Source organism: Pseudopipra pipra, chromosome 11 (genome assembly GCF_036250125.1).
Source record: "Pseudopipra pipra isolate bDixPip1 chromosome 11, bDixPip1.hap1, whole genome shotgun sequence".
Taxonomy (NCBI): domain Eukaryota; kingdom Metazoa; phylum Chordata; class Aves; order Passeriformes; family Pipridae; genus Pseudopipra; species Pseudopipra pipra.
In genome coordinates this window covers 3,856,735-3,879,095 of record NC_087559.1, presented here as the reverse complement: position 1 = coordinate 3,879,095, position 22,361 = coordinate 3,856,735, and the positions used below count along the sequence as shown (strand labels likewise).

The 22,361-nt window shown below is 39.1% G+C and overlaps 1 protein-coding gene across 4 annotated transcripts in view; it reads right to left on the bottom strand.

Moving 5' to 3' along the window:
• Nucleotides 1-21,062, bottom strand: part of SHQ1 (SHQ1, H/ACA ribonucleoprotein assembly factor) — a 42,652-nt gene extending 21,590 nt beyond the window's left edge. Inside the window, exons 1-10 of one of the 4 annotated variants that reach the window (XM_064667173.1) lie at nt 21,003-21,062; nt 19,183-19,361; nt 18,656-18,720; nt 18,061-18,183; nt 17,143-17,300; nt 16,067-16,179; nt 13,946-14,073; nt 8,062-8,216; nt 6,715-6,768; nt 4,818-4,941 (exon numbers count right to left, since the gene is read on the bottom strand). In XM_064667173.1, the coding sequence (XP_064523243.1) occupies nt 4,818-4,941; nt 6,715-6,768; nt 8,062-8,216; nt 13,946-14,073; nt 16,067-16,179; nt 17,143-17,300; nt 18,061-18,183; nt 18,656-18,720; nt 19,183-19,325 (1,063 nt within the window). In that variant the 5' untranslated portion in view covers nt 19,326-19,361; nt 21,003-21,062. Of the gene's footprint in view, nt 1-4,817; nt 4,942-6,714; nt 6,769-8,061; nt 8,217-13,945; nt 14,074-16,066; nt 16,180-17,142; nt 17,301-18,060; nt 18,184-18,655; nt 18,721-19,182; nt 19,362-19,920; nt 20,759-20,796; nt 20,948-21,002 lie in introns of those variants that run through there. The other 3 variants (XM_064667175.1, XM_064667174.1, XM_064667171.1) reach the window with 3 other exon arrangements.
• Between the last annotated feature and the right edge of the window lie 1,299 nt (nt 21,063-22,361).

Genomic DNA, 22,361 nt, shown 5'->3' with positions numbered 1-22,361 from the left:
TGTCCCAGACTTTGTAACAGGCACAGAGTGCATGGTATTTTGACCAAAAAAAAAAAAAAAAAAGAGTAAACTGAAAAGCAACTCACAAATAACAAAAAGTTATGCCCCATCATTTCTCTGAAGGAAAACACATTTCCCTTTATGCCTCCACAAATACCTGTGGTGGAAAATAGCAGGTTTGGGAAGACACAGCCCTCAGCAGGGTCAAGCACATGGAATTGTGTGAGGCAGTGTAATGATGCCACTGCCCAACAGCTCACCAGGGCCCAAAATTAAGGAAAACTTTTCCTGCTTCTGACTAGTTACTGAATAATTTGGCAAAATGCAAGAAAAACTCCCTTTAGGCCCAATAAAGGGCCATTTGACACACAGATAATCAACTCAGTAAAAGATGAAAAACATAAATGATTTATCATTCCACAACCAGAAGACTTTCTGTTGTCAGTTTGATTTTTCCTTCATATGCAACAATCCAATTAGCTGGAATCTCCTCCCTTAGTTTTCTGATTACAGTTGCTAAAGGGTTAAGTGCTGGAACACTTAAAAAAAATTATTTTCGCTGTTTAATGGGGGAAAAAACCCACCATATTCAAATGAAAACAGCCACTACTGCAAATGGAATCTAATAACCCTCTCCCAAGAGACTGGCTCCTCCTAGGCCATGAAACCTGAACAGGGATGAAATTACATTTTACAGATTTAGAAGAGCAGGGAAGGGAAGAAAAAAAAAAATAAAAAAAAAAAGATCAGAACTCCCCCTGCTGTTCAAGCACAACATTTGTTTATTTGTTTGTAAGTAGTTCCATGCTGCAAAAATAGAGACAGAGACTGAAAGTTAAAGGATGAGGAAGATGGCAATAAGGAGAAAGAACAAAGAGCAATAAGCCACGGCAAAGAACTGAAAAACTCGCTGGTTTGGGAAACCTACTGAAGAAATCAGGTAAGAAAACAAAATCCCAAATATAACTGATAACTTTTAGACTGTATCCCCATCAATGCTTGTCAAGCCAAGCTTGTCAGACTTCACTATTTTGACTAAAAAGAAGTGAGCTCTTTTAAAAAGAAATGATATGTGGAATTAAAATCTTGCTAATTTTCTCAGGTTCCAGCTGTCAAGCTGTCAGCCCAAAGCATTTACAACATCCACTCCTGCTACTCATCTGCCAAGCGACAACGCACAGCAGTGAATATCGCACTAATTCTCAATTAAAAAGTCTTTCTTCATAAATTAAAAGTTTTGGATTCCAGGAGCTTAATGGGTCTCTAATTAGAGAGGCTGCAAATCTTGCCAGACATGGAATAGGGAATCCTGAGTCAAGGCAAACACGGAGCACAGCAAACTACCAAATGTCTGCTTTTAGAGTGTGAGTCCATATGATTTAACCCAGTTTTTGCATCTCTTCTGTGTGAAGTCACAGCTCTGCATTTAACTGATCAATAAATACACTGCTTTTTATGTGCAGATACTATTTCTTGATTATGCAAAAGATCCCAACAGTTTTAAAAGCACAAATATAAAAAGGTCCCAACATCTCTAACAGAAAATCCAGAGCAATTGTCTGCAGATCACTGGGTTGTTCTGGAGTTCCTTGCTATGACAGCTGCTACCCCACAGCCTGCAACTTGAATTCTACATTTTAAGAAAGCCAGTCCTCTTTTCACAGACTATTTAAAAAAAAATGATGCAATTTGACCCCAGCTCTGTATCTGCCATTTGATAGAACAAATTATACTGATTCTACACCATCATGAAATTCTACCACCTTTCATACTGTGTATTTGGAAGCAAAGGAAATTTAAAGTCACATATATCTATTTTACATTATTTTTCCTGAAGAGTTCTGTACGTTTTTCCACATTTTCAAGGAGAAGCATTCATCTAAGAGGATAAACTGAACTTTACTGTTTCATTTAAAAGAGAGAAAAACAGCATTTTTAAACACAAGAAAAGAACCCTCAAAGGCTTTTAAATTGAAACATCCTGGTAATAACTTACCCAGTTAGGCAACAGTACTATCTGTTTTTAATGGGCAATTGCAGAATTGTAAATATATTAGTGTTAGGTTCTGCATGAAAAGAAGCAAAGGATATTTTATGTTGCAAAAAAGAGCCCAAATGAGTTTTTATTACCATAGATGACAACTTCAAAATCACAGAATCAGAGGATGGTTCAGGTTGGAAGGGACCACAATGGGTCACCTGCTCTGGCAGGGTCATGGATGTACCACTGCCATTTCATTCCCTTTTTCAATCCTACCCAAAGAACAGATAAATACAGTCAATAACTACGTTGATTTTGAACAGTTTCGTGAAGTACTTTAAGTACCACAGATCACTAAAATAGCATATGAAAAAATCTGCTGAGAACCTCAATATTAATCAGCTCATTTGTCTTACAATTAAGACTTTGGCAGGAAGTCTTAATGCAAAATAAAGTGTTTCAACCACATGCAAGGATCCTTAATAGCTTAAAAATGCAGTATCCTGTATCTTGGAAGTGATCCATCAACACAGGACTAATATTTTTAAAGTCAAGTAACATAACTTGAGGCATTCAGTGCCATCAGAATTCTTTAGTATTTTAAAATATATTAGTTTACTGTGCTTATTATCAGTGAAACATTGCATTATACCACGTCCCAGCTTCTGTCAACAGCATCCTGAAAGAAATCTCAAGCAGGAGAGGTCAATTTAAATCAATTCTTCCTTTAAGTTAAACAGCAGTCCTTGAATCTACATGAAAAGCAAGTTTTGTGTTACTATTTAATTGAATTCATTATCTGTTATTGATTTTTACCTATGTCCCTCACACCCATACAGTGCCAAATCGGTGATGCATAATTTCCAAAGAGGGTAACAGTGTTTAATGTTATTTTAGTCCTAGTCTGATTTGCACAGTGCATACTTTGCTAAGTATTTTGTAAAAACAGAAGTTCCCCAAAAGAATGGTTCAAATACCACTGAAGACTGAAAGGGGAAAGTTTTTGACTGAACAAATGTGTCTTGGTGGTACAAGCATTACCTACAACCCTATTTCTTTTAACAATACCTACACACACTCTCTTCCCCCACCCTGCTTCTGACTACAGATGGGTAACCCATCCACTTGGTACTTTTCCAATTCTTTGGCAGTTGGTTCCTTAAAAAAATCAGCACTTTTCACACTCTACACTCACCATAACAGTAAATACTGATTTGATACACAAACCCCAGAACTTTCAGAAGTTCACATTCATCACCATTACTTTCATCACTACACTGCCCATGCCACACCCAACGGATTTATGTCCATATGAAGTGGAATCACAGAATGGTTTGGGTTGGAAGGGACCTTAAAGACCACCCAGTTCCACCCCCTTGCTCTGGGCAGGGACACCTTCCACCAGCCCAGGTTGCTCCAAGCCCTGTCCAACCTGGCCTTGGACACTTCCAGGGCTGGAGCAGCCACAGCTTCTCTGGGCACCCTGTGCCAGGGCCTCCCCACCCTGACAGGGAAGGATTCCTTCCCAACATCCCATCTAACCCTGCCCTTCTTCAGCTGAAGGTCTTTCCCCCTTGTCCGATTACTCCATACCCTTGTCCAAAGTCCCTCTCAAGCCTTCTTATGTGCCCCCTTTAAGTACTGGAAGGGCCTCTAAGGTCTCCATGAAGCCTCTTCTTCTCCAGACTGAACAACCCCCAGCTCTTCTCAGCTTTTCCTCATCTCCCTTACCAAGCTACTAAAGAAATTTTGCTGGATCACTGAAAGTTCACTGCAGTACCATTTTCCATCATGACATTGAAAGAAAAGCAAGTATCTTATCTCTCATGTACTATCCTCCTTAGAAAAAAACAAATCCAAAAGGCTGACAGCACTGGATCATTGCAGTTTTGTTACCAGAATTTTATTTTTTCACATGTATGAACAGCAACATAAGCCAGTGGAGATAAGTGAAGAAGGACAGCATCTATCTCCCCCTTAAAACTTCACTACCTGACTGCTATAATGTAAATAGTATTTTGAATCAATAGTTTTTGGCAGTGGTAGAGATTAATATTGTCATTTGTGTGGGTTTTTAATCCTGCAATTGAAAATAAACCACTGAAGTGCTGCTTCTCAGTGATTCTTCTGTCCAAAAAAATTAATCTTAACCCTGAATGTGTTTTTTTTTTTAAAAAGTAGTAACTCATGATAAATAGAAAAGTTGCAAGTAACTTTAATAACCCAAGATATAAACATGGTTGTGTACAACTGCAAAACTGGAGCTGGAAAAGCCATAGGCTTGAAGATCTGTACTGTTACAGGAAAGCTCTCTGGGATAAACAGGGAATATAGAAAAAGAATATCACTGCTGAAGGAATAATTTGCAGTCAGTCAGATGCCAGCTCCACTCCTCAAGGGGAAACAAAAAGCTAAAAAAACACAGTGTACAGCCAGTTTTTTATTCTTTGGGGTCACCTCAACCATTTTGCCTTAAACCTGCAAAGAACTGTAACACTGAGTAGGAGCCACAGAAGTACCCCTTCTCCTCAGGTGTGTGATTCTGCACAGCAGCACTGAACTGCCCCACACCATGGAACACCTCAGGAATACTGCTTGTATTATCTGCTGCCTAAGAAATTAGTTGCTTCAGAGGTTTTCTACTGCTAAAGGCACTCATTTTTTTTTTTTCCTCTTCTCTCCACAGCCCCATTTTCACAAAACCACCACATGTCCAGAAATGTTGGTACTTCAAGTTTGGGTGAAACTGGCCAAAGGGATTCAAAGTTATTAAAGCAAACAGACATACAAACAAGGTGGCTCTACAGGCATCACTTCCAACCCCTAAAAAACTCACCTAATTGCAGTATCATGACTGTGTCACTGAAGGCACGTGTCACTAACCCAAAATGTCTGTACAGGGGGTAGCAGAGCACTCTTCTTCCAAAAGATACCAGGACATCATGGATGCAAGTGAAGCTCTGTGTATATCAGTGAAAAAAATCTGAATTAGTCTTTGTGCTTGTTTGTTTTCCTTTAAGGAAAAAGGTCATAGCAGAATAGGAGCAAAAAAAAGTAAATTTTTATATATTATGCCTCTAAAAAGCTGTATTTGAATAGATATGGAAATCAACATGTTAAACAGAAACAAGACACTGCACATTTGGTTTGCATGGCAGGATGACAGAAGTCCTGTACATTTTAGTGGTTTTGGATTAAAAAAAGAACGTAGAGAACATCAGAATAAAACATCTACCTCAGGACTTTGCCATCCTTTAGATTAAAGCAATAAATTACATCTGTCCCACATTATTATATATATTAAGGAGAAGCTATAAAAAGCCTTTTAAAAATAAAGAAAAATTAAATCCACATGATATTAACCAAATACATGTGTACATATAAGATCTTTAGAAATGATACATGACTCTGCCTTCCATGAAAATTATAGATATTCAAGACAAGGATAAATATACCTGCCTGGGGAGAGCAGTTCCTTGTCCTCCTTTATGAGTGAGGAAGACCTCTAATTTACTCAGGCCAGAGGCATTAAGGTGGTATTAAAGACTTTTTTAAAGGAGTGATTTTCTTCCCAGCTCTCACTTTTCAAGACAAAATACTCCATTTATGAATTCAAATAAAAATACCTATTTCATCTTGAATCCTCAATTTATTAAAATTAATAAAAACACTTTGCTGACAGTCAGCACTTCTCTGCACCGTGACTACCTCAACCCATTTTTCATTTTAATGGATGACCAGCAAGCATTTAAATCATTTATGGTTTGTGATTTAATATTTAAAGGCTAAGGTGTGTGTACATGTCATGCCCAGCAAAATGGCAGCCAGTTCAAACAAACCAGAGCTCAGGCAATTTTGTTTACAGAATGATGAAAACACCCACCCTACATGGTTTGTATAACAGATAGTTATTAGCAGCTTGGTGCCAGGAGACTGAATTTTCTGAGTATGAAATACACAGTTGGCACAGGCTGCACCAAGAACTGCTATATCATAAGGACATGCAGAAAACCCCTTTACTATGTTAGGACATGGATCTGAAAAAGATAAATCAGGAATTGAGGCAATCAGTGCATTTTAAGTGCACTCTTTTGTGACCTACTACTGCAGAATTAATAATAAAAGATCTAGAAAACCTGTTGTCAGAATAAGTTATTAGTGAATGTAAATTCATCACCACTAGAAAAGTTCAAAGGATGAACCTAAAAGTCCTGCCAAATTTCAGTTTTGATCCTGCAAACTGAGACTTGGCTCAGTAACTTCAGGAATGGGGCTGGGACAGTCCTTCCCATCTTGCTGCATCATGACAGTGAGTGGATTACAGGCCATCCCTTCCACTGCCAGCTCTTTAGCAACTTCTTTACACAGGTCTGTGTACACTCAGTGAACAGTGTCAATGTGGAAAGAACAGAATTCAGTGTTTCCTCTTATCTGTGTTGGCTTCAAAGGGTGAGCAGCAACCAACCAAACAGGGATGTGGCACTTGGACAGGGTTTAACAGGGAACAAGGGGGTGGTGCTGGGATGATGGTTGGACCTGATGACCTTAAAGGTCTTCTCCAACCTTCATAATTCTATAAATAAGGCTGAAAAGACAGGGAGCAGGTAAAGCAACACATATCCACTAACATTCAATACTGAAAGAGTAAACTTTGCCCAAAAGCAACACACAACACCCATAAACCCCCAGTATACAGCAAAACTACATAATACAAAACTTTAGTTTTGCCTCACCTCCAGCCAGCACAACGTTGCACTCAGTTTCCTGATGTTCCAAGACGATTCAACCTAATTTTAAGAGAAGACAGTAAAATAAGTGTTATCTAACCCCACACTCAGGACTGCTGGCAAACTATTTAAGATAACATTCTGGCAGCAATTTAAGAACCTTCGTGAATAAGCAGCAGTAATTACATTACGTGCATTGAAATGGCCACAGGACAGCATTAAAAATTATATTGCAATGCAGATGTTGGTTTGCATAGTGGGAATATTGAGCCCATGCACAAAGCCTTTGAAATACAACAGCAATGCACAAAAAAGCAGTATTTTAGTGGAATTCTGTCCCTTTGCACAAAGCAACAGAAACTTGAATCAACAAAGCCAAGTTCAACTGCCTTGTTTCATGAAAACAGCTCAAGACTTTTGGCTTTGGGAGAGGGTCCCAAAGCCAGCAGTATATGTAAAATGTCATTATTCTTAAAATGTGACAGATTCACAGTATTTGTGTGCAAGTGTGGTCTAGTGGGATGATTAGGGCAAAAAGCCAGAAAGCCTTGATCTGTAATCCTGGCTCTAGTAAAGATTTGTGTGGCCTGAATGTCTTGGTTTTCCTATTAAACAGGAATAAAAGAAAAAAAAAAGAGGGGAAAAAAGGACAAAACCCACAGTGTGTTTTCTGCATATCCCATACACTCACTGCAAACCAAATAAAGAATTGTACAATTGTGTTCCTGGCAGATTTGCAATTTTGTGCAGCACTAACACACAAAACAACAATCCCAGATTATTCTGTTCAATAAAGAGGTCTGGACATTTCTGCTTCTCTTTCTACAAACCATGCCCTCCAAGCCAATCTGATTAAGACAGAACAGAATTTTGATTACAAGTCCCAATATTTTGATTAAAAGCATTCAGAAAACACCTCACTGGTTGATACCAGCAGAGGAGATTCAAGGCTCAAAGCTGTACTTGGGAAGCAAGTCCATTTCCAAAAGGGCAAGTTATCCACATAACAGCATAGAACAAAAAAAGAACAATTATTTTGTTAAATTTCCATTTACATAAACCAAGACCCATCACAACACAAATCAGAAACAACAGAATTGTCTGAAATCTCCTGCAATTCCACATCTCTCCTACTAAAATGCTGCTGCAGAAGAACACAAGTATTTTGAAATCCCAGTAATCCCCACATACATCCCAACAGCTCAATCCAGAGATACAAAGTCCTTAATTTTAAGTTAATCATATATTTTTAGTGCTTGGAAGTAAGTTCACTTTAAAAAATAAGTTTCCTAAATGGCAGGACAGGGTCCAGCACTAGGTTCCTAACACATATTTTTATTTTTTCTAACTTACATTTTTGTCCCCTTCATTGACACAGATCTCATAGCAATATGCCAGGAGGATATCAATTAATCCAAGATATACACAATGACGGCTCCTTTTATCCAGCAGGTAAGATTTATTTGTGAACTTTCTGAGCTGCTCTCTCTCTTCCTCAGAGAAGACAACTATAAAAAGTAAAAGGATAATTGATTATGAATTTAAAGCTGGCACATTCATTTTAATAGGTGGTAATACTACTTGAACAGTCTCTTTAAAAAGGAGCATGTAACTAATCACAAGTCACTCATCACTCAAGGAAAAGCTTAAATCATTCTTACTTTCATTTTAACTTTTATTAAACTCTGATATATTCCTTTCAATGTCAAGCTCCAGCCCTGCAGTCTACTGCATGCACACACTGATGATTTGGAACCTCTCAAAGTGCCAAGGATTTCTGCCTGGATGCACAATCAGAAGCTGAGTAAGATGAAGTTTAAGTCCACCTTGTGTGGGAGAAATAAAAGAAGATAGGATAAAAAGATTTTCTTACTGGAGAAAAGGGTAAGAACTAAAAGAATAGGGAAGGGGAAAAAAAAAAAGTACAATTCTGTTTTCCAAGCCTCATCCATTTTGACTCACGACCTAGGCATGGTTGAGGAGAAAATATTTTAACGTTACAAATCTATCCGTTCCTTAAAAGTTTTTGAACAGTGAACTATCCAGGCCTGAAACTCATTATTCATCATCATCATGGCTAGGCTTTGCAAACGAAGATTTGGGAAGGACTCTACCCACATTTACTACAAAACTCACTATTAACACACCCAAATCACCACCTTCTTTGTTTTCCCAGTTCAAAAAGCCAAGTACACGGAGTATGAACAAGTGAAATTGTAATTGCACTTTCTGCTGCATTAAGCTGTGCACTTCCACACACTTGCATTACCAACATTTTACTTAATAGTCTGTACAACAATTAATATTAATCTGATGCAAAGCAGAAGCTGATGGTACTTATCAAGTCTAAATTTGCAAGTTTTCTGTAACTTTGACTTTACATTGCTTTGTACATTTGTCAGTGGCAAAACCACCCTTCTAGCCACAGTGAAACTGTTAATATATGCAAGCCTAAAGGACTGAGACAAATTCACCTCACAAAGTTACTGATAGATAGTCCTGCAGAGATTACCTTTACACTTTAATCACCTCTCTTACATACTTTAAACTGGCCATTCCTCATGTTAAAATAAAGATATTTCAAATTGCCCTTCAGAACCTGAGTGTCAATGAAGCACAGTTTAATCTCTGAGGGGAGGATGAGGTCTGACAGCCAGAGGGTGTTTTGTTACAGCCTTACTGGTATTTTGCTGCGATAACACCACTTAAATCACTGTAAGATCTGTATCTCCAGACCACTATGACACTTCCAGTTCTAAATGTGTTAGGGGCACTTAGATAAGATGTGCTATATCTGCACAGAGAGCTGACTCAGTGGTCAGATCAGGAAAGCACAGGTCAGGAAGGACCTCTGATAACCAGCTGTTTTCTGGTGAGAGCAGAGCCTTGGCTTAAGGTCCTGTCAAGCCAAGCCTTGAATCCCACAGCTCTCTCTCGAAAAAGAACTGAGGAGAACTGATCCCTCCTTATTTTATGTTTTAAATTAAAATATTATTTTACCATATTGAGGTTTTTAAATGTGTACTTCTATCCCTGTAGGTTAAGGAATCAGCAACAGCAGATAAAGGAGGAGATTAGTCAGCAGAGAGAGGATTAGTCAGGAATAAAGTTAGTTATTGATATTAATCAGTAGCAAACAAGTCTCTTTTCAAGCTCTTCCTAAGCCATTAAGAGATAAAAGGCAGCACTACTCTGCCTAGAAAGATGCCCAAAGGCTTTGTGCAGGATCAGCATTTTCCCCAGTGCTGGATACTGCCTTGAAAATACTTGATAGTAACGGACTTAAACAAGTGACTGAACTAATGAAGCTGATTTTTTATTGATTTGTCTCTTGTGCTTGAATTTGTTGTGAGGTTTATGAGAGGTTACTGAACCTTCCCACAGTGCTGACATCCTGATAACCTCTCTTTCCTGTATGGACTCCACATTTAAAAACGTGGCACTGAATATTCAAAAAAAGCTCTTTCCCTTGTACACGGGGCCATTTTTGGAGAAGTTGCAGATGGGCCCATCCTTAGGACCCCCTAAAGCTCTGTCAGGGAGACTTGTGATGAGAAGAGCCTCAGTTTTACAGGAAGTGAACTAGGAGGTCTAAAAACACAAAGCTATCCTCCTGTGCACATCTATATTCCCTCTAAACTATGATCAGCCAAGTCTGCTTTGTTCATCCCTCCCCTTTCTTTGCCTTTCTTCCATTAAAATTTTAGCTCCTTCACTAATATATTTTCTTCCCTGCACTTCTTGAATCAACACATTTCCTCCACATCACTTCTGACTTTCTTCCTCCAGGCATTCTCCATGAAATCATTGGACTTGGACAGTCTTTCCTGGATCTCACAATCTCCTTATACTAATTTTTCCCATTATTCTTTAAGAAACACACAGTTCCTGCAAACCATATCAAAGCCATACATCATTCTTTCTTCTTACTCTTCTTGCCTTTTAAAACCTGAGGTACTTTACAGAGGAGACAGATCATTAAGGATTTTGCATGAATAAAAAGCAATCTTCCCTCACATGACAAATACCTGCTCTGCAGCAGAGCAGTGCCAGGAAGACAGACATGATGCAAAGGTGGCAGAGCAATTGCAGAAATCTGATAAAAAAGGAAAAATTATTCATCTTAAACTTATGAATCTACCAGTAATGGTATATATTTGAGCCAAGCTCTACTGAAAGGCGGATCTTTAAGAGGAAATTGCTTCTCATTCTATAAAGAAATCAGGAGAATGGTCACAGGTTACCCTGAACAAAATAAGATATCCTTGGAGCATATAAATGTTAGATTGAATACATATGTCAGCCTGAGCCTTTGAAGATTATTGTGTTGCCTAAAGAGGAGTTTTTACAGTTGTGCAACTGGAAGTAGAATAAAAATGAACTTTTAACCAAGCTGAATGTGACTGTTAGAAAATACAAACCCTTTCATCTGAAATCTGTAGAAGCAGGAGACACTGATGTAAACTTCAGCAGCAGCAAAAAGAAAGCTTTCCAGAAGTTTTATTCCCTCATGTGAAAGGCTGGGTAATTAGTTGGGCTTTATGGAATATTACTTGACTTGCATTAGACACTGTAAGTGTGAGCAAAACGGGCCAGAAGAGATGATACACAGTAAAATGTAAAAAAAGGACCAAAGAAAGAAGTGACATTAAGGACAAAAAAAGAATAAATTAAAAAAAGGCAAAATACACACACCATGCACACGAGCTGGAGAAAAAGGTCAAATAAAAATAGATTCAAGGTAAGGACAGAAGAGAGACAAAGACTTTAAATGTTAATGAGAAAAGATAATCCAAAAAGAAAAAAAAAAAATCTGGTAATGAGACATTAGAAAAACCTGATGATGTAAAAACAGGGAGAAAATAACCAGAGATGAATATAAGAGCAGTAATCAACCAAAGAAAATCTTCAGTTAATTGTAATGCCATGCAAAAAATAAGAAATGCCATCTCTATTCCTAATTAGTCCTCGCAGTCAAAGACGAAGACAAACATAATGAAGTTTTTAGTTCCAAGAAAACACTGAAGAGAACGACTAAAAGGACGTCAATATAAGTAAGGAAAAAGAAGAAACAAAAACTTATTCCATTCATTCAGTGTTTCTGAATAAGAAAATAAACATTTTCTAAGAGCTTTGGAACAGCACATGTTTAAATCAAGAACAAAACCTTCCTTCACACAGGACAGACAAAAGTTTTTGCAAGCTGGCCAGGGCAGTACACCTGCCATGAGCTGTACACATTTTAAACATCTCAATATTTGAAGTCTCTTTACAGGCTGTATGCTTGGAAGTCCTCATCATGGAAGGTGGTGGAAATGACCTTATTTTAGATGCTTTCCTTAACAGAAGACATGAATTTGGAACTCAGGAAGAGAAAGAAATCTGGGTACCTTCATTTTATGCTTCTTCTCCATAAGCAGTAAAAAACAACCCTGCATCAAGATTTCAATCCCTCTTTCTTTATGCCCTTAAACAAGTTCAGAAGTAAACAGGTGACATTTCTATCTGATTTTTGTAGGAAAAAAGGTTTGACCTCCCACCTTCCTGTATACACAGGCTCAAAGAATCACCACACATCATACAACACCTTGGAACAATCTGCAACATGGATAGTGTTTGTGCCCTTAGAGCTTCTGTGCTCGAGTACCCTCTGGCTTTTTACAGCTAAGCACTTGTGTTCAAAGGCTCCTCACTAGGAGCACACTCCAGTGCAGTGAAAGCCTCCTTATCCTTCTCCCTGTACAGCACACCCTGGCTTAGTGCAGGTAGACTTCTCGGGTTTAGTGGAGATAACATGGGATTTCTCAAGCAGTAAAGAAGGCCCTTCACTTAACACAGTTCCTTTTATGTGCCTGTTCTGTCACCTCCACTCCCCAGGCAGGATGGAACACACAGTCAGGCAGGTGTGCAGTCCAACTGCACCCAGATTGTAAGGATTCCTGGATCTGTAACTCTGATTAGCTGGACCATCCTTTGATTGGATGAAGCAACAAAAACCCACAGGAAACTCATCCTGCTGATGATCAGATTCCAGAGGGAACAGCCTGGACCCACCTCCTGCCCTTTTGTATTACCTTCATAGACCTTCAAGTGGAACCTGCACTCCCTCTCATGGTGGTTTCCCTCACCACAACTCACTCAGGTTTAAGAGCCTCCACTGGTCTCAGTCACTTGCCATTCAAACAGTACAAATGTTACCAAAACTGAGGTCTTTCAAAGGGAAAGGGTGGGTTGTTGTCATTAGCATCATCCAAACACCACATCACTTATTTTGTCACTTAAATTTTCTCAAGATCCACAAAACTACACAATCCTCTTCACTCAACCATATCTGACTCAGACCAAATTTTTTTTTATCATTCTTATAACAAATGGTTTAGAGAAAAATGCCCTTAATGTAGCTCCATTTTCTGTGTAATTTTCATTAGCAGGCTTGCCAAGCTCTCAAGTAGTTTTTCTGTTGTTGATGCCCCTAAAACCCAGCAACACACTGAAGAAAAACATACCTATCTCAATACCTTCCTCAATAAAATCATCCAGCAGCTCTTCATTTTAATGATATTCCTTAACACAGGCAAACAGTAAGAGTGTTTCATTTACTAAGGAGTGAATGGATAAAAACAAACAAAAGAACCCCTCATTATTCTGTTTTGAAGCTTCTTTGTACCTTTGTCCAATGCTTTTTAAATCAAATATTTATGATGGATATAATTAACAATTTCTTGCTTCAGAGGCTGAAAAGAGACCAGGAATGAAGATAAGATTACATTCACAGTAAAATACACAACATTTACCCAAATTCCATTGTTCTTCTCCTGTAGCAAATGTGAAAGTGCAGGTATTATTAGTGCACTAAGAACCTCTGGTGAAGGGATTATCATTATCTACTTTCAATATCAGATTTTCATACTACAAAGGAAATGAGCAAAGGACAATAGAAGAATATGCATAATAGTAACTTGCAGTGCTCTCTGCAGTCACTGTGACCTCAGTTTTCTGTTAACAGTGCTCTTACAAGGTCATCTACTAACCCTGAAAACATCCCTTTAGGTTTCCAAAAAGACACAATTTTCCTTCAAAAAAAGGCTGAGACCCACAAAAATAATAGTAAAGTAATAAATTTCCTTTAAGAACAATAACCTAGAACATAACATGGCATCACAGCAATTATCATTCAAGCAACAGGTGTGTGTACAGCTATATATAGAGATAGATAGATATATAAGCATGTTCTCACCAAATGTATGAGTGTCATGTTCCTGATGACTTTCCCTCTGCAAGGCTGTCAGCTTTTTATGTGCATCAACCCACCAGGGTTTGTACTTTAAAACATGCTGAATAGCTTCATCTTCAAAAAAATCAGCTCTAGGGAAAAGAAATAGAAAAGTCATATGCTATTTATTTCAGTTCATAGTGCATGTGGGTATATATTAATGCACATATAATACACCTCACTGGGCTCTGGGCTATTTTCCACACATTAGAGATATGTTCTTTGACTTAAAAGCAGAAAATAATCATTATTAAAAGCATAAACAACATTCTCTTATCTTATAGTATCCCTTCCTTACTTCTTCCACCTTCCCTGAGCCACCCAGAATCCCAGGATGTTGATGAGCATGCAGCATGACACAAAGCTGAACAAACATGATTTGTTCTGGATGTATGAAAAGGAAAATATTCCAAAGAGAAGGCTCCTCAGACAAATCACTTGTTTTAATGGGAAGCTCTCCCACTCAAGAACTAGGTATTCTGTGGGGAGGAAGGGTGTGCAGCTGAAGGGTAAACACAAAGTAGGGATGGACTTTTAGGTAAACAAGGACATGAAGCAGGAAAGTTGAAAAAGAAGAGTTGTACATGAATTCTGGAAGAGAGATTACATCCATCTCAGCACAAAGCCACTGTGGTAAAAACCTCAGGGTAGTAATTCTGGGAGGATTTCTACTAAAGGACTCAAGTTCTAAGCCTCCTTTTACCATATGAGCTTTTTCTTCGAGCCAAACAATGGTATAAATACAGAGAACTGAAAAAAACTGCAGGAAATTTCTTAAAACCTTCTTAATCACCACACAAAACCTGCCCAGTCTACTGAACAGAGAATGGAATTTGCTTCACTCTCACGCTGACAGATGTTTTTGTTGCCTTCCTTCAATGTCATTATAAAGTCACTTAGAGATATCAGTCAGTGTACACTTTGCTCAAAGGCACCAGAACACTTGTTTGCCACCATTTCTCCCAGAGCTTCTGTTCTTAATCAGGGTACTTGGGAAAACAATTTTTCTTGAAGAAAGGCTGGGATCATCTGTTCTGAAGCAACCAAAACACAGTCATTAAACTAAATGGTGTAACTCATCCACCAGGCCAGAACACAGAGTCTAAAGTGGAAACTTAGAATTACTGTAATTTGCATCCCATTATAGGTTAGGAACTACTTCAGTTCTAGTGAAATGTACTTCCAAGTGATATTTCCAGAAAGCTGTTCTATTTTCTGTGTGCTACAGAAAGACATGAGGCTGCCTCTGAAACACCCAACTGGGGAAAAATTCCAGGTTTGCAAAGATACCTTCTGAAAAAAACTCAGGAGTGGGTAAAGCCTTCCTGACCCCCACAAAACACACCAGAGGACTAGTTCTCCCTACTGGGGACTAAACTCTTCCCCCATCAAACTCATCTTGCAGAAATCAATGTATATTAATAGATCTCATGGCTCCAACTTATTTTATTTACAGCTTCTAAACCTAACTTGACCTGAAAAAAACCAACCTGAAAAGAACAGGAAGAATCACTTCCATGTTCATTACATGGAATGAAGCACATAAGAAACAAAGTAGCACAAAAGAAACACAAAGTTTTGATTTGGAACTTTTCCTCATTCTGCTTTAAAACAGCTTTCATGTGAAAGCAAAAAACAAAGTGGTCAAGACAAAATATTCCTAACTTCAAAACTGAAATTACCTCCTCATAGACCAGGATGGTTCATTAATCCTTGTTTCACAAGAGGAAAACAAAGTTCTGACATCTACAACCCAAAATGCTGGCAGGGATTGGCTGCTCAGCTGCTGAAGAGGTGAACTATGAAACAATGTTCTGCAAGAGTTCACAGCAGCCCCACTTGAACAGGGACTTAAGCAGTAATTAAACAGTTGAGTAACCCCAAAACAGATGGGCAATGTCTTGTGTGCCACACTAAGAAAACCCTCCAGGGCCTGCCCTGATGAGACAAAGAAAGAGACAAATGAAAAGTGAAATTATTCTTTCCAGACATGATCTTTAAACCAAATAATTTATGAAAAGGAAAAGTGAATGTATTTCAGCTGAGGTACCTCTCCTTGAGCAGGTGAAGTCAATCAATACTCACAGGTAATGATCAGGCTCAAACTTGGCAGCCTCAGCTTCCAGGCGTCTCCTCCTTCGTTCATCCGCAGGAGTCTGGTCTGGATCCTTGATGTCAATCACATCACTGAGCTCATCCTGCAAAGGGAGCCAAAGTTATAGGACCAAGCCACACGTATGACATGCAAGACTGATTTAGCAATAATTTAGGAAGGGATCAGCATTACACTGAAATCCCTGGATCTTCAACCTCCCTTTCCAAATTCTGCCTTCACTGTGCAAGTGAAACATCCAAATTCCAAGGAAATGCAATTATTTGAAGCCTCTTAGAATTCATGATGTTATTAAGTCTATTCAGGACATTTTATCATAAGGCAGGGAGGTTATTTTGCATTATTGTAAAAGTTGAAATATTTAACAAAAGCACACAACCACAATGAAGACAAGATAAAAATCACAGATACTGTTCTTGTGACTTTTGAGATTACTCTCGCTCTCTGAAGTGGCTGTACATGAATTAATAGGCAATTGCAGTGCCCTTTTAAACATCATTAAGCAGTGGTACTTTAATGCTGCTGGGAAATGTATTTCTTCACAAGTAAACCAGTATGTATATTCTAACAGAATATAAATACTTTCTCCATAAATAGCAATCCTTCTGCTCCAAAACCTGAAAATACTACAATTCATGCAATAATTAGAGTTCCAGAATTAAGCTGCTTTAAACAGCTGCAACTTAGTTGCTTAGAGCAAGAACACTACAAAAAAATCATCATCTATTTTAATAACAGTGCTGTGGACTACAAGTATTGTTGTACTACTCAGCATGCTACAGGTTTTAGATTAGTTTCAATCAATTCATGGCTAAAAGAAACTGCTGAAGGCACAAGAGCAGAGTAACAGCATTTGAAGTCTCCTATCCTACCAATCAACCCACAAAAGCAAATTTAGATGCCTCAGCATAATGCTAGTGAACCCCAGACAGCAGGTGGACAGACACCTTGAAGAGTCCACTCCTCAAAAGTTGCCTTGTGAGCCAGAGAGCCTACACAGCCAGTTAAACAGAACTTTTATGACAGAAAAAGACAAAAATGCACCTACCTGCAGCCTCTGGAACACCCCTGACCGCAAATTCCCAAATCCATAAGGGTGCTGCAGTGGTGGAGTGCTTTCTGAACTTTCTTCATAAGGGGTCTGTTCTATTTCCCAGTCAAATTCTTCTTCTTCCTCCTCCTCCTCAGACAGCTCAGCAGAGGCAGCTGCATATATTGCATGGTCAGAGAAAGAAAATCAGTGCACAGAAAACATATATATGATTTCCTAGAAAGGCAAACACTGGTAGCACAGAAAGCCTTTCTCATTTTACTACATCTTTTAAGAAATCTTACACAACACTGGGGGGTCATACAGGTCAGTGACCCATAGGTCCTGCTTCTAACTCTCCCACTTTCAAAACTGAAGACCAGGAATGCTAAATTTAAGTGTACTCCCTCAAAGACTGAAATACTTGTTCCACAGATTTCAACAAGATCAGAATTTGATGTTAAGAGGACCCTGACAGAAGTGATGTTATCAATAATTTAAGATAGGTACTAAAAGTTTAAACAGAGATAGTCAAACATTTCTGTCTGTTAAATACTGATGTTAAGCAAGATATCCATCAGAACCTGGGGTTTTAATCAGCTGCTCATATGAGCTAAAAGTCCAGTTGTGGTAGTTTGTAGAAAGCAGAAGACTCCAATGTGTGTGTGCTCTACAGCCACTAGAGGGGTACAAAGATCTACAGAGAATTAGCATATTTTAAAGCACATTTTGGAAAAATTTTAACATAACTAAACCTATAAAGCTGACATGTATATTGTCTACAACATACTTATTTCTACATTTATTCATACCCTTCTCACACCTAGGACTAGCCAGTAATAAATACTGTATTTTTCCACATATATCACTTTAGATCTAAAACTGTTTCATTATGTACATATATCATTAGTATAAACACGATTTTTCTTATCATACCTATCTCTTCTACCAAAGGCTTTGCTGATCTTGATTTCTTTGGTGCTAAAAGAGATGTCAGCATGTCCAGGCCCTCAAAATATTGGCCAGGAACCTCCTTGGGTAACCGAATTGTAAAAGTTCCTTAAAAGAAAGTCAGAACGTAGTTAGGGCATTAAAATATCCAAGACAAACAAAAATGTGCATTTTTCCTCTCATCAAAAAGGCTCAGAGGAAGTGGGACACATACTGGTAGCATTTCATTATGCATCAATCTCTGTGCATGTTTTTAACCTTATTTCACAAAGCTGAAAGATTTTAATGATAAAACATCAAAGAGAATATCTAATCAGTTGTGGTCTCCTGACTCACATTGTATAAACACAAACCAACAGAAGAATACAAGCTCTGTTTTATTTTTAATCCTTCCACCAAACAAGTTACAGAAGATCATAAGAAACTCCTTCAGCAAACTGACTGTCTTAAGTCAAGCATGCAATAAACACTCTGCAAGCAACAAATTTATAGGCTTTATTGCTTTTTTTGTTTTCAAGTATAAATTACTGGAGTTAGTAGCATTTTTAATGACATATATACCAATAACATGAACCAATACCTTCATCTGTATTATAGGATGCTTTTTCTCTGCCATCTTCTACACTTCTCCCAGGAAGTGTCAATCTGTGGGCAAAAAATGAGATGCAGAATTAGTCAGGCTTTCAATGAGGCAACTTAACATCTCAGCCTATAAAAATGTAAGGCACATTCCAAAAGCAGCACAAAGGATTAGACTACGTGACTCCTTTTGACAGTAATGGAAGCCACGCAGTTAAATCCCCATGGATTCCTCTCAGGAAAAGACACACTTGTTCTACAAAACTACAGCCAGAGAACTGTCTGGCCGTCTCACAATTAAAAATATATTGTAAGTTAAATTTAGAAAAGTTTCTTTCAATTCTCTTTAATGTGATTTAATGCCTAAGAACAAAGAGGCCAGACCCAAAATAACAGATCTTTGCATGAAGTGGGCTGTCTGCAGCCACCCTTGTAAAAGCTGCAGATGAGGAATGTTCTGGAGGGACCAAAATTAAGTTCAATCTCTACTATGAAGTTCAAATTTTATTAAGTTTTTCCACTACTTGCCTGAGAAAGTATGGCTTAGCATAAAATTTAAAGTCTTCCCCTTCAAAATACACATCAAACTCTGAAGCTCTGGCATAAGGTACTCTGATTATTATCGTGAGAAAATCCGGATCCTGGGTCAGTTCAAAAGCTGGAGTTATCATGATGGATCCAGCAGGAAAAGCAATGACTGTGTGGCCCTATAAAAATAAGAAAAAGATTATTGTAGTTTCCAGTTTATGAGAGCAAATTGTGTCTCTTCAGAATTTGTTAAGAAGAACATTTCAGATTCTCACAAAATGATCGTCCACATGCTCAAGAAGAAAACACTCATGACAACAACATCAAAGTGTTATCCAGAATGTGAAGGTACCACCTCTGCACCTTAATGAAACACCTGAATGTTAATAGATGCAAAAAGCACCTGTTATATTCCACATAAAAAACCCACACTGAATTTGGCCCTAAAACTTTTCAACTTTTTGTAACTGTTATTTATAATCTCACATATAGACCTTTACAGTTCTTTAGTGAACTGATCATAAACCACTAATAGAAAACACTGAAAAAGAGTAAAACTTGCAAAAAAAAAAAAAAAAATAGAGCTGTATTTTATAGTTCACACACACATTGGCCAGAAAACGAGCAACAGATGCAAGGTCAGTTTAGATGAACATCCATCAGAACCACATGTGTGTATACACACCAGCACATTTACATATTTAGCCCGAGAGAAGGAATTTACATAGAACTATTCACCCAATATACAACTTGTCTGACTCTTCAATAGCTTCTAAATATGAGATAATTCATCAGGTGGAATCCAGTTGTGGACTGGAGTTTTGTTTGTTTGGGGAGGGCATGTTTACAAACGGCCACACAGTTTTGAAAACTAACTTTTTAAAACAAAAATATTTTAGCCAAAAAATGCAGAATAGAACTAAACTGTGAAAGTGACTGAAAAGTACCACTTTCCCAGATAAATGTTTGTTAAATATATCCCCTTTGTGACAATTTCATGAACAGACAGCAACCATTAACAGGGCCAAATTAACAGATTACCTTTTTCTTCATATGGGTAATCTACCTCATTTGGCACACGTGAAAAAAATTAAACTCCCCATTGCACCGTACTACTTAATTCAAGGGCAACATTCCCACCCTTTCCAGGCTGAAAAGCTGCCAGGTGTTTATATAAAGTTGTGCCTGGATAGGGAACACCTGCAAACCAAAAGTACAGCGCTATGGGCTTTCTTCTTGTCTACTTCAACACCGCAAACCGGGATACAAAAATCCAGCCGCTCGTTTAGACCCCTCAGGGGGCGTCAGTCGGCAAGTTTTATTTCCTTAAGTCAGAGTTTCATCTATTAAGAGCAGTCCCAAAGCCAGGCCCAGCCGTCCCTGCGCTGCTGCTGCACTTGGAGCATCCCTGACCCAAAGGAACGACCCCAAACCCCTCCGGAGGCTGCCACGCAACCCCTCCGGTATCTCACGGCTGAGGAACGGCGATAACACGCCGCTGAAGCCGCATGTATCCCGAATAATCCCGTTTCCCAGCCCTTCCCGAGCAAACACCGCTGCGCTCCAGGGAAACGCGCAGGGAGCAGGACGGGGGGGGGTCCGGCAAAACACAACCTCCCACCGCTGGCTCACACCGGGCCGAGGGCCCACCTGCGCCCGTAACCCCTCGGGGCCACCCTCCCGAGCCCTCCAGCGGGACAGAGCATTCCGAGGAAACGGCTCCCAGGGGGAAGAGCCCCGCGATAAGGGGATGAGGAAGGCATGATGAGCCCCATCCGCGCCCGCCCGCGCCGCCACTCACCGCCCGCGCCGCCACTCACCGCCCGCGCCGCTTCCCGCGCCCGCCCGCACCGGGGGCGGGGCCGCGCAGGCGCGAAAGGGCCCCGCCCCGCCCCTTAATGGCGGCCCCTGCGCCCGCCCGCAGAGAGCGTCCTGCCCGGCCAGCCTGGGCACAGCCGGCTGCTTGTCTGTACCCCTGCTGGTTTTCGCGAAACACACGGGAATTCAGACATCATCTTTAAATTCGAGTCGCTCTTAAAAATCTGATGGAGTTGCGCGATGTCTCCCAGAGTTGCTAGAAAGGAAATGGTTAACAGTTAGTGTGGACATGGTCAGTGTAACTGTGTAAAACCTAAGTTGTTTAGGCTAAAAATCAGAATCCGCCCCCTTGAGAAATGGAAAGAATGGATTCTTACCTGCAGTTGCATAAAATGTGTTGCACGCGCTCTGCATGTTTTATTTCAGCTGCTTTTCATAAGTGGAAATCGAACAGTTTTTAGTGCGTGTAAGAGTTGGTTTGTTCTTTCCTATGAAAACAGTGGTTACTCCAGGACTGATTCATGTGAGCAAATGTCCTGTTATTTCTGTTGTGTTCACACTTTGCTGCAGGGGAGGTAGATCAGTAAACTGAGGAGTGATCCTGTGAGCACTGTGGAGTAGGAATTCCCAATTACATCTCTTCTGAGCCATTGGATAAATGCAGAACAACACTGACAGTGTGAAAAGAGGCAGATCCTGATGAATTACAATGCAGCATTAAGGAGCAAATGCAACAAGAAGCTCAAAAAATTGCCAAAAGCAGAAAAGTCGGTTTAAAGGCCGTAATTTATTAAATATAGCACCTAATGTAGAATTAGTCTGATTTTCCTACCATTAGACCATGAGAGGTATTCTGGTTCCAGATAATTCTTTGCATCTTTAAATACTGCTGACTATCTTCCTCTTGCTGCCCCCTCTGAGATGCATTCAAACATTTTTCCTGGAGGGAGAAAGCATAATTATGTAACTTCTGCTAAAAAATTTTTCTTTAAAAAAAAAAAAAAAAGTAGACAAACAATCCCCCAGGCTGGAAATCCACTAAATATGACATCTCTTCATGGGATAACTTCTTCGTTCTTGTGCAGAACTGAACCAGCAGTTTAAATACTGCACAAAAATCAAATGATTTGCTTCAAAATAGATCATTCTCCCCACTGATCTAACACTGATGTATGGTTTTAATACTCTGCCTAAACTTCCTTGTGTCCCACTTTTTCTCCTGCAGAAATTGAAGATACATGGCATATAAAATGCATTTTCTGTTATAATAAGAAATTAATGACATCTAATTTCAGATGCTGATTTGACTTGGACCAAGGCTTCGATCATGTCCTTAGCAACTTTTGATGCATTTCCAGAGG